Source organism: Polyodon spathula, chromosome 18 (genome assembly GCF_017654505.1).
Source record: "Polyodon spathula isolate WHYD16114869_AA chromosome 18, ASM1765450v1, whole genome shotgun sequence".
Classification (NCBI taxonomy): domain Eukaryota; kingdom Metazoa; phylum Chordata; class Actinopteri; order Acipenseriformes; family Polyodontidae; genus Polyodon; species Polyodon spathula.
The window spans coordinates 3,936,248-3,948,809 of record NC_054551.1 but is presented as its reverse complement, the minus strand read 5'-3'; the positions used below and the strand labels follow the sequence as shown (position 1 = coordinate 3,948,809).

The 12,562-nt window shown below is 35.9% G+C and overlaps 1 protein-coding gene across 2 annotated transcripts in view; it reads right to left on the bottom strand.

Annotated features, from left to right (window-relative positions):
- The window catches only part of LOC121331110 (voltage-dependent T-type calcium channel subunit alpha-1H-like), a 67,521-nt gene that overhangs the window by 49,518 nt on the left and 5,441 nt on the right, over positions 1-12,562 (bottom strand). For both annotated transcript variants that reach the window (XM_041278314.1, XM_041278315.1), the window contains exons 4-6: positions 8,503-8,662; positions 5,497-5,812; positions 42-134 (exon numbers count right to left, since the gene is read on the bottom strand). In XM_041278314.1, the coding sequence (XP_041134248.1) occupies positions 42-134; positions 5,497-5,812; positions 8,503-8,662 (569 nt within the window). The remainder of the gene's footprint in view (positions 1-41; positions 135-5,496; positions 5,813-8,502; positions 8,663-12,562) is intronic.

Here is a 12,562-nt window from a genome sequence, read left to right as displayed (position 1 = left end):
ACAGTAATGATGTGCATATTGAAAAACAGAAAAATACTTACTATTATAAGTAATATAAAATATATAAAATTGTAAAAAGAATGTGCATCCATAACATAATACATGATATCCACCCAACCTTCCAAAGTTATGACCTAGAAAAGCAAAAACAAAGAATTGCCATTAGCACTGACAGCACAGTGTGTTTGAAATCTAATTAGGCAACACGCAGCAGCAGTCAGAATTACCCATCTCAAAAAGGCAAAAAGTGTCGCGATTACTTTGACTTTTAACACAATTACTATTTGTTTTCATGAAATGGCCAGCACTGTTACAATATCTACTGTGTTTGTGTCTTAGGTTATAGCTCTAAAAGATCAATGATAAAGTTGGGACAGTGAGTAACAGTTATAACAGAATGTGTATTTTAATTAATCCTGTTCCCTGTTTGGGCGTGAACCGCAAACCACACAATTCAAAGATGAACGCCTTGACATTCAACTGAAGAGCAAGCCCTCTAGTCAAGAGGCAAGCACATGTTTACGCTGATGTCTGGATTATTTACCAATCAGCCGCCAGGAGGAGATTCATGACACTATACTTTCATAATTTTAAATTAAAAAGTTAAATGTTCAAAAGAAATCAATGCCTGGTGTGAAAAAAAAGAAAAACATTTTGCATTTAGTTGAATGTTCTTTAAAAACTATTCCAATTAATTAATGATCAATTACTGCTGAAGAGCTCTGAGAAGTCACAATTAAATATGTACCCATCGCAACAGTTTTAAGCCCAGACTGATTCACAAGTGTTTTTTTTATTTATATATATCATATATATATATATATATATATATATATTACCAATATTTAAAAGTAATATAACATTATATTTCCCCAACCCTGTGTTTATGTAGACATGATATACAGTAAAGCAACCATGTCAAGTTTTGTGACACAAGAAATAAAAATAAACAATCTGATATATAAAACCTTTTTTTTTTTTTTTGCATGGTTTTGAGCAATTTAAAGGCAATGGTTTCTAACAACAGCATTTCTATAATCACTAAAGGATAGAAGTGTATATAATTTGTAAATATTAAAAAGAGAAATGGCTACTGTGATTTGATTTAATTTGACATTCCCTATCAGAATCCTGATACAAAGTTCAGATCCAGTTTCAATGTTATAACAGTCTGAGAATAGATTTAAAAAAACACTCACAAAACATACAAACCTGCAGTACACACTTTCAATCACTGTTTCTTTTTTCAATCTGCCTGCTCATCACCAGACCAAAGGACAGTATCATTATTTCACTGAATGCATTTTATTCTTTTATCCACTCAAAATAAGATTTGGTTAGATGCACTGTTTATGTGGTGGCAGCACCTGGGAAATGGCTTGAAGATTCAATTAAAATGATGGGCAGCTCGCTCCTGAGAGCACATCCAGAAGGCTGGCTTAACACCAGGCTTGAGAAGAAGAGACTCACTCCACTAGTATATTGATGTCCCCCTTTCCAGCTCAACCACTGGAACTAACTGTGCTTGGGGCTTGAGATTGTCTGTTAGAAATAAACATCAAATATAAAGATGAGGAAGATATGAATTTGTAACCCCCCGCTTGCTAAATCATCTTCAATGGTTTGCCTTGCTGTGTTAATGCAATGGTTTCCTACTAAAGCTACAATAGTATGTGTTATTGGTAGAAAAGCACAGAGTGGTAATATTTTAAGATAAGGTGCAGTCGCGGCATTTGTCCTGTGGTGGTCCCATGCAAAGCTTGATTCCGGGGCCTATGTTACCAGTAGGCCTATATTACGTTACGATGCCATGACTTGCAAACAGGGTAACAACTACACTATTAAATGTGTTTTACTACTGTGATCACAAAAAAAAAACACACTCACAGAGACAGTTAGAAATGAACCTTTCGTGCTTTCGCAGTGGCAAGGTCTGCAAATTTAGCTGAATAATCCAGTTTTCTGCAAATCTTGTGCATGATCGATATCTGCCCTAGTCCAGTCAAGCTACATTGTAGAAAGTAAAACGTTTTTGATTCATTTTATGGTGAAGCAAGAAAAGCTTCTCTCCCCTGACGCTACTGTGACAGGCACAGTCAAAAGCAGATGCCAATCAATAATACTGAAGTTAGGATACAGGTCCAACAAATTCCCTTTGTAGATATAATCGAGCATGGTAAGATGCGAGGACAATACGCATTTATTTTAATTTGTTTCCAGCCCTACGTGTGTGAAACACCTATACATGCATTCCCAGCAAGCGCTAGCAAACATTATTTGTAGTGTGTCGAAATTAGTTCATTTTTAAATGTCTCACCATTTTAGCTTAAATCGTTTGATAAATACTGACATAAACTTGCGCTTTGGGGCCCCATGCAACTGCATGTGCCTAAAACCACCACTGAGATAAGGGTATGAATTAGTGATTGATTACTGTGGTACCATATTGTTACCAGTGTGCTACTGCATTATAACTTAAATCTACTGCGTTGCTATTGTGATCTGCTTTTGGTTCCTCTAGGGTTTCTTCTATAAATCTTTATCATTGTGTTGATACTAAATGCCACATTACTCAAACTGAGAAGAACATGTACAAACAAGTTCAAAGACTACCTTTAAAGCCGCTTGCATTATAATTCATGATGACATGTTCTTGCTCTAATGCATTCAGCTAGCTTGTATAAAATGGGACTCATTATTCATTAATTGAAGTAAATGCTTCATTTCAACATTTTGCTGGTGTTGGTTTCTCTGGTATTTTGTTGAAAATGATTCACAATATTTTCCCCTTTTTGAATTATATAGTTCTCAAGGTCAGAATATTGCTCTACCTTACAGTTTGATCAAGGAAGGACAGCAACTTAGCAATGGCGCACTAATATCTAACAGGGCCATTCCACAAGACAGAGTTCTTACAATTATAAACATACAAAAGGATACTCTGGGTTGAAAAACAATTAGAGATGTGCAGTGAAGTGCAGGGCAAGAGCTACTTCATGCAGTGTCAGGAGTTCAATTCCACACTTTCTGAACCTAGTCAAAAACCTCTCCAATCAGAAACTTGTGTGGACAACACCAAGCAGAAATGATTAGCAAGCTCATAACACAAGCTCACGATTATCTTGTGCACAAGACTTTATATTACTTTTTTAATAGAAGGACCTAGGAGACGCACACTTTATGGAATGTTTGTGTTAAAATGTGGATTGTCACTTTAAAAAAGGCTGACACTGCTATAGGGAAGTCAATATTAGCTGCTCTGTAGGAAGTTTTATTTTCCCACTTCTGTCTCAGTTTATGGCAAACCGTTGGTACGCCTGCCAGAAAGCGAATGGACAGTGTCTCACAATAAAAACGTATTAAGACAACATTATTTATTTACCTGAAATACAAATTCTTCCCATTCATACTACCCTGAAATCACTGGTGAATTGAACCAACTGCATAATGTAATCAAAAACTGCAATACCTTTTTCTGCTAAACCAATGCAAATGATAAACTAAATTATAATCCTCACAGAATCAGTTCCGGAGTAGAGCAGTCATTATCCTACAGATAGATGCCCTCTAAAAGCTACATTTCCTGTTGCTTAAGTGATCCAGGCCAAAATCTAATCTAAAAATACACAAAATCGTTTATCTGATATGATCAACGGACACTGCAGCCTTAAGCAACCATGTTCTTTGTTTGTTTGTTTACAGATATTGTATGTCTGATCTCTGGTGTTAAGCCTAATGTTATTTGCATTCTCAGCTTTACAAAAAAAAAAAAAAAAAAGCTCTAGCTTCCAGCGCTCACATCCCCACCACTGTCTAAAATGGAACCGTTTTCATTATATAGTTACAGGCAACACATTCAAGAAGACATACTGGAGGCTGACCTATTATCAATCCTTAAGACACAAGGAGATAATGGTGGGCTTTATCCCTTCCATTACACTGGTAACTGTGACCTCCATGGAGCAGCATCTAGCGAGTGGGTAATTTAGTCTCCCTGCTTATTCAATATGCCTCCTTTTCATGCAGGTGCTCCTTTCAAACATTCATACTGAGCGTGAGATAGTCCTACAGTTTTGTTGCATCTGTACAACTAAAGGCTTCCCCATTCATTAATTCTGCAACAGCAGAAATATTTCAGCTACACTAAAAATGAGAACCATGTTTTAGAGTAAGGTCTGTTGATGTTCCTGTGTCACATTATAAATATTAGATGGTAAAATGAAGTATGCGGAATAGAAATAGAACATTTTTAAACAAAATGCTTGAAGGCTTGCATCAAGTCCAATGTATACATTTCTATCTGTCACTGCAAAGAGTTCACCAGCAGTGTCAGGGTGCAGCAGTCAAGAAGGGTCCCTTTCCTTTATATTACTTTATATTTTTGTTCCCTATCCAATGTTAAATCAAAGGAAGGGACACTTCTTGTGTGCCGCACCCAAAGCGCTGCTGGTAGGCTCTCTGTCAAATCGATTGCTTTATCAGTCACTAATTAGAAAACACAGATTGGAGTCATATGCTTTATAGTACAACAAACACACTGACCTTCCATGAGAAATCCTTTAGCATGCTACAAAATCAAATAAGGGCAGCATTTCAGGAGGTCCTTCTTTAAAACCAACCAAATCAAATCATCTTGATTCAGATACTACACCTACACTGGTAGCTGCAGTGGCAACAAGGTCTGGTCCTGTAATTAAGTACGTTTTAAAGAACATCAATCAGAACACTTAACTTATCATTCCTGCTTCAACAGTGACTGTTTGAGAAGAGCCTGAAGGCACAGCTATTCACCAAGACAGGTAAACAGAAAACCAGCCATGTGATACCTGGCTTATGGGAAGAAACACAGCCTTGGAACTCAGGCTTTCACAACCAATGAATATTAAAATGAGTAATTATTATAGCCAATTAAAACCAATTGATAGCTCTGTTCTTAGGACAGCTGCAGGAAGTTTACCGCGTGTGCAAAATCACTGGTAAGTTTGCAACATTTTTTTTGTTGTTGTAAAAAGACAAAACAATATTCTTATACTAGTAGCAAGAAACAGCTAAGATGCTTATAGGAGGTTTTAAATGAAGCTCCCGAGCGCTAAAAAAGACCAACCTTTTGTTTTCTTTATAGAAATCTGATGAACTTAAGAACGTGCGGTCGAACTGCTTTTCAGTAGGTTTCTGGCCCTTGGCTGTACAGTATCTGCCTTTTTTTTTTTTTTTAAGTTTCGATTTCTTTTGAGATTAATTTATTACAGTAATGTCATAGTTTAGTAAATGATTTTACCTACTTCAAAAGTTACAACCTAACTGCATTTAAATAGTGTTCTGTACCTATGTTCAATCCGAATTGTTATGTTGTTTTGTGACAACGTAATTTTAAGTTGTTGGGGTAATGCCAATGCCAGCGTCTCGTCAACTACCACACGTTTCTTACTTTATCTCAAAAACAGATAAATAAGTAAATACTGGTATGGCACTGCAAGGAAGTGCGTTGGAACCTACCTGAAAAATAGCGATCCAGGCATATCCAATATTATCAAAGTTAATAGCTCCTTTGTGTGGGTTCAGGTTCCCAGTCTTGCATACATTATAATATTGGTTCCAGTTTATGCAGCCGTTTATGTTTCCCACGTCCATACTGTTGTGTGAGTGGCTGTCGTGGAACATGCTGAGAGAACACTCCACTCTATTTTCCTTCAAGCGCGGGATGTCCGGACACCTAACCATCCCATTGTCCCTATTGGTGGAGCAGATGAATGGGGTTTCTTCACCCTCCTCTTGTTTGTAATACGGGGTTAAAAAAGATAGATTGTAAGCCCTGCAAAAGAAGAGCAACGTTTCTATCGTTAGTGCCTAGGTACCAACAATATTTAAATACATCTTCTATGAAGCAAGGTACCTTTGCTACAAGGCCATAACCAGAGTTGACATTCTACCGAGGTCAAACTTAGGTTTCAAGTTATAGCTGGCAGTGGCCGCTTGGTATTTACATTCAACCTGCAAATCTATGTTACACGGCAAACTAACAGAGAAAATGAAGGAGTCTTTTGCACTTTAACAGAACATGAGCATCAGCATTGATGATGAAACCCACAACTGAGGACACGACCTCAGTGACCTCATAGCTAGTTACGGCCATGCTGCTAGGCTTTTTGGTCAATCAACTCAGTAGGACAACACATTTTTTTTTTTTTCTTGTGGTTCTTGAGAGTTGGGGAGGTGGATTTATTAATCTCCTTTATTAAAATCAATCACTACCCTTAATCGCAGAGCTTTTAAAGGGCTGAGAATTAGAATACTCAACCGCCAGGGGCCACTTTTTCAAAACTTTTAATCTGGATCAAAGTGATCTGGGTTTAGTAATCCTATATTTTGTGATTGAGATTACTTTTACCTGGATCATTTTGATCCGGTTTTTCAGAAAATGACACTGTAACAAATAATCACGATTACGAAATCAATTTTTTTTAATAAGCTAGTTCTTTATCTATCTATCTATCTATCTATCTATCTATCTATATATATATATATATATATATATATATATATATAATATATATATATATATATATATATATAGATATATATATATACATATTTTTTGAAGATCATGGTAATAATGATTAATACACAACTTTATTTATTTTGTTTTATATTCTTATACACATATTTGCATGCGTTATGATTATTTTATTTATGCCTACTTAGCAGAAATTAAATAACTTAATCTACATTGAATAAAAATAAAACTTCTTCGTCTTCCTTGTCGTATAAGGAGGTGTATGTTAAGGCGTATGCCCATACGTATGCTTTTTTTTAATTAAAGCTATACCATTAAAAATATGTTTTTTCCTTTTTGCTTGCATGGATACAAAACTTAAATAAACAATCAAATATTATATTCTAACACTCTATTTGGACATACGTTGTGTGTTTGCTATGACAATTCAAACAAAATATCGCCGTCCTATGATTATTTAAAAGCTAAATCCACCTCTACAGTAGGATCACAATAACCCTGGTATTTTGGATCAAAGTAATCCTGATAATTCAGAAAAACCCAATTGCAACATTTAATCTTGATTAAAAGTGCGATCAGATTACCAAAACGAAATCTGTATCACAGTAATCCTGATCGCATTTTGATGTTTGAAAAAGCCAATTGCACAATATAATCCAGATCAAACGCAGAAATCCGATTACCAAAGTTCTGAAAAACCAGCCCCTGGTGATTCTATTATGAACACATACTAGAGCTTCTGTTTTTGTTTTTCCATTCATTTTTAAGTGTTTTAAGACCAGCATTTACTTTATGGCATTAGAAATAAGGATTAGAAGAAAAAAAGTTATTATGGTTGCCTTATTTTGTGCAGATTGTACATATACTGCATAAACAATTTTATCGCCAAGGCTTTCTGGTTAATTTTGGAGCTTCAGTCCCACAACTGAAGAAATCGAATCTTCATTGCTAACCAGATGCTCAAATAACAGAAACTGTCTAGATAGGGACTTTCTATACTTTGACTTATTCATGACTGTTTTTAATATTGGGTAAAACTTTTATTGTGTTTGATAAATACAATGACTTTTGAGAAGATAATAATTTGCTTCCACCTCCAGACCTCAGAAGACTGTATCCATGATGTTCTTGTACTTAATGGCTTAAATCTTTTTCACCAAACAACATATTTCCAATCTGTTGCCAATTATGCTTTTCTGTCCACTGCACTTTTATTAACAAGGCTTTCCTCGCATACAAATGATGTTTAATTCTGTTTCCTAGCATTATAAAGCCTTGTTGTTGAACATCTTTGATGCATCTCCCTCTTTGTACTTAGCAAATGATAAATTCGTAACAGAACTGGCTATATTTTAAAAAATAAATATGTTTAATTAGATTTGTTTATCTAATGCCTTTTATTGAAATCACTGACACTCAAATTACCATAAGATGTTAAAATCATTACTAACTACATATAGATATATAGATGGTCTACTGCCCACCATCCTGATGATAACCAGGCAAAATTAGAAAAAACACCACCAACAGTTACAGTGTGCAGATTTATTGATTGCAGTTCTAGTCAACAATCTAATTATCAAGAGCATGATCTATCGTACAAATATTTTTCACACACTCGCTCTCGTTTTTTTGACAACCTCAAAATGTAGGATAATCTGTAGTGATCCAGCGAAAAAGGAGTGATTTGTGAAAATGATTTGAATACCTTGAAAATGTCTCACCTTTCACAAAACCTTTGCTGGAGATTCTGTTTCAAAGATTTGTAAAGTACAGCCTTTTGGGGAAAACAAAAATGCTTAAGGTAACATTTTTTTTTATTTTTTTAGTGTTGTTCTGCTGGGGCTGAGATGTTTATTTTACAAAATCCTCAGCTTCTGAAAAGTCACTTCTGCCAGGAGCAGTTAGCTGCCACTTTGCATCAATCTGTTTCACTCACTGATCCCCTGAGGGGGTGTTTTAGATGCAAAGCAGAAACAAGTACTTACGTTTTAAAATTGTCTTCTAAGAAACACCTGTTCCTCAGCAGGCCAGCCCACAATTGCACTCCGACAATCCCGAATATAAAGAAGACAAAAAAACAAAGGAGAAGGACGTTGCCTAGCATAGGCAGAGTGTCTAACAGCAGGGTCACTAGTATTCTCATACCTGCAAGAAAGAAACACACACAAAAGAACGTCATGCTATAACACATCTGTCTGCCATCTAGTCAGAACACTTCTTTACTTCTAATTCAAGCCCCTTCATTTACTCCGGACTTTCTACTTTGCTGTACCCATGTCACAGAAGCAGGGCTCTGCATTTTGTTAATTTGTTTTACTTAACTCAAAAATTAAAATAAATGTGCATTACTCTACTGGCATGACAACAACAACATGTACACAGCTACCTAGGTGAGGAGCAAATCATAGGAAAGGTTTAGCTGGCAGAAGGCCTGTATTATATACAGTACAAAAGCAAGCATAGGAAAATTTATGAAACTAAAAAAACACATTAAAAACCAGGGAAGTTGTTCTTCTTTATTTTGTAGTTGATAGCCTTCAGCAGTGTGTTATGGAACAGCTGGTAAATCTTGACATCACAAATTCTCAGTGGTACTCTCAAAGCTTTAGGATGAAATCAGATACAATTCCGTTGTGTTAAATAATTGTTAGAAAGCCCAGTTTGGAAGAAACATATCATTTGTTTCAGAAGATATCTTTCTAGAAATATTCCATTCCATTCAACAGCTACCTTTAATTAACATGTGGGAATATTGTGATACCTTTTTTACTTATGATTGCTGCACCACATTTTGCAGACTGGTATAACTAAAAGGAAATGCATATGCTTATAAATAAATACAGCTGTTTTATATAATAGCTGAGAAAATCACAAGTGGACTACTACAAAGACAGATAACAACTAACTGGTCATGATCTTTACCCACTAGTGACAGAAATTCAAACAAACAAAAACAACTTTGAATGGTTAAGCTGCACATCCCCAATCTGCTGTAATTAAAAAAAACAAAACAAAAAAACAAAACAAAAACTTTATATCGTATTACATTCATGTACATTATTAGTTATTTCACTATACAAACAGAGTCTTATTCAAAAGCTTAGAAAAAAAATCTTAAATGTGGGGCAAATCCTCACTCAAGCATCAAATGCATTTCCACACAGTAGGACTACCACTTTATCAAATCATATTCTTCAATACAGTGCATCTGTTTTCTTTGAGGATCTTGGACTCGCATCTCCTCACCTTCACCTTAGTCTCTTTAAGACCCTGCAAGGTCGCAAAGTGAATATTTGTGTCCTATTGCTTTATTGTTAGAATTGATCCTGGGCACATGCAGCGCAGATTTTCATTTGAATCAACCTTTTTGCTTAGCCTTTTAGGTAATTGGTCTTCTGCTCGTTTCCACATATATTGTTTTTAAAGGTCAGTTAAAGTTTGTTTGCCCTTCTATCTGCCTGTCGTTATTGCTTTCCAGCTTTTGTAACTATTGCTTGTGGAACTGAATTCAATTTGTGGTATTATCTCTGCTCTTTACCTTTGCTTGCACTTTCAAACTCTCAAGTTAACCATGTATTTTTAAACAAGACTCTTTAACCCCCAACCCTTTTTGACCCTCTTATGAGAATTAAGTAACAATCCCATCGATCTGCAAAGCACATTTTGCGATATGTTTAATGGTAATGCATGCATTATTTACAGTGCATTCAAGTAGTGCAGTCGAGGGTAAATGCGGGTAAAACGAGTTTATCATTTGCGGAATGTGGCATTTACCCACTTTTCATTTAAGGAAAAGCGTTCACTCACTCCAACTCTCCTGTGATAAGCAAATCCTGGCTATATCAAGGGTTAAAGCCAAGGCATATTCAAATGTATTATATGAAGATGGGCAGAATCTCTTCCAATTATCTTTTAATCCACAATTCTGCACAACCACCTCAAATGACATGCATATATGTAATCTCTGGAACACCAAAGTAGTTAGTTTGTCCACTTTTGTTTTTTACCACTACACCAGTAACGGATTCCTATAACAAGCACACAGGAGTTTCCATTAGTAGGACAATGTCAGAGGCAGGGGGATTAAGAAAGTAGAAGACTTTAATCATTAAGTGAATCTATCCAGAGCCTTTGTCATATTTGCTGGATGAAAAACAAGTTTAGAGACAGTGGTGCCCAATACCTGGAGAAGTGATGGGAAGGCAGTGTTGCATGTTTAATAAAGACAAGGAACCCAGAGATGATTATTTCTTCTACTAGCAGCAGGGAACCATGCTGAAAATCAATTGTCTTATCAAGCGTGATACCCAAGACTCGCTCTATGCACAGGGTGAATGTGGATTTGTCAAGCAGACAAAAAGTTTGTATCTAAAAGAATTGCAAAGTTAGTGTGTCAAGTACTGAGGTCAATGCCATTTAATTTTTAACAGTGTAGAAAGCATGTAGTCACAACTTTTAACAAAAAAAAAGCAGGAGACCCACTTAGAGAAATAATATAAATAAATGAATACACATATAAAAAGAACCCTCTTTTCATAACACGGCAGGTTTAAAATACACTAGTCTCTTTACTGGCTTTTAAGAAGCAACTTGTAAAAACAACCAAATTGCATATTAACAGGAACAAAGTGAAGAATGTTGCTACTATTCTTAGAACTATTGCTTTTCAGTACAAACATGTCTGTGATAAGAAGCAGATCATGTAGAGAAAAGTCTACTTCACTCAACAGATATATTTAATTCCCTATAGCTGAACTGAAAAAAACGTCCCTCTCTGTAGCAGCAGGACTCTTTTCTATTCATATTGAGCAACAAATGAATAGGATTAAAGCTTATATTCATATATCAGCATGGATTAAATCAGCATGCTCACATTCCTCTTAATGTGACCATTAGGAGACCACTCACATGTTACCACTGCAATCCACATCGCCAAGTGGTATGTATCAATATATAAGCACATATCTCCCAATTCTCCCGATCTCCTGTCTCCCGGTGAGAATCAAGAAATTCCCGATAATTTCATTTGCCAATTGTAATGCATTATTACCATAAGTAAATGTTCTCTAACTAGTGCCCTAGTGGAAACGTTTGTCAATTAATTAATTTGTATTTTTAAATTGGACAACTGTTTGTTGAGAGACAGCAAACTTGAGTTTCAGAGTTTCACTACAGGCCAATACAGGGTTCCAGAGATGAAGCAATAAATATGGTTCATAACAGTATGCCAGCTACAATTTGGGTGAGATTACTCAAATATATACAGAAACCACTGTGTAAAGTTTAATAAAAATTGGAGAGGGTTATAAGGGGGGCATGGGTCCATTTGACACAGAATGTCCCTACAAGGATTGGTTTGTAGAGAAACAGTTTAATTTCCAAAACAATAATTGTGTCTCTTGTGTGATAATCAATAAAGATTGGCCATGGGGACGGTCCTGTCCACTTCGGCCGTCCCAGTCAGTCCTACAGCAAATAACCGTGCCTTTAAGACTTTCATTATTTCAGAGGGTCTGATAAGAGTTAGTTGTTTACGTTTGAGGATGGAGATTGATTGTTGTAACCATGTCAGGAAACAGAATCGCAAACCATAAGCTGATTAGTGTTGCACTTTCCTTGATAAACTGTCACAAGCCGTATCTGTCAGAAAACGTAATAAAAAAGCTTTGTGATGGTGAGACTTGCTCAGAAAGCCTTCGAACCCATGCCCTAACTAGCGTATGTCAAACTACATCCTGCAGTGTTTGGACTAATGTGAAGTTACACTTGGTTTTAGGTTCAGTGATTTTCCGAGACACTAACTGTTTTAATGCCAGTGAAGAAAATATTTAACAAGAAAATCAGAGCACCTAGATTGATCACTTGTAAAGCTTGTTGTCGCTGTTCTAGGTCCAAGCTAAAGTGCTCATACGCTGTATATAAGGAGTACTTAAACCTATCAAGAACCGTACATTAAAGTATACAAATGGTCAAAAATGGTCATACTGTGTATATTTACAATGGAGAAAAGATATAAGACTTTTTATAAAGACGAGCGAGAGGTTG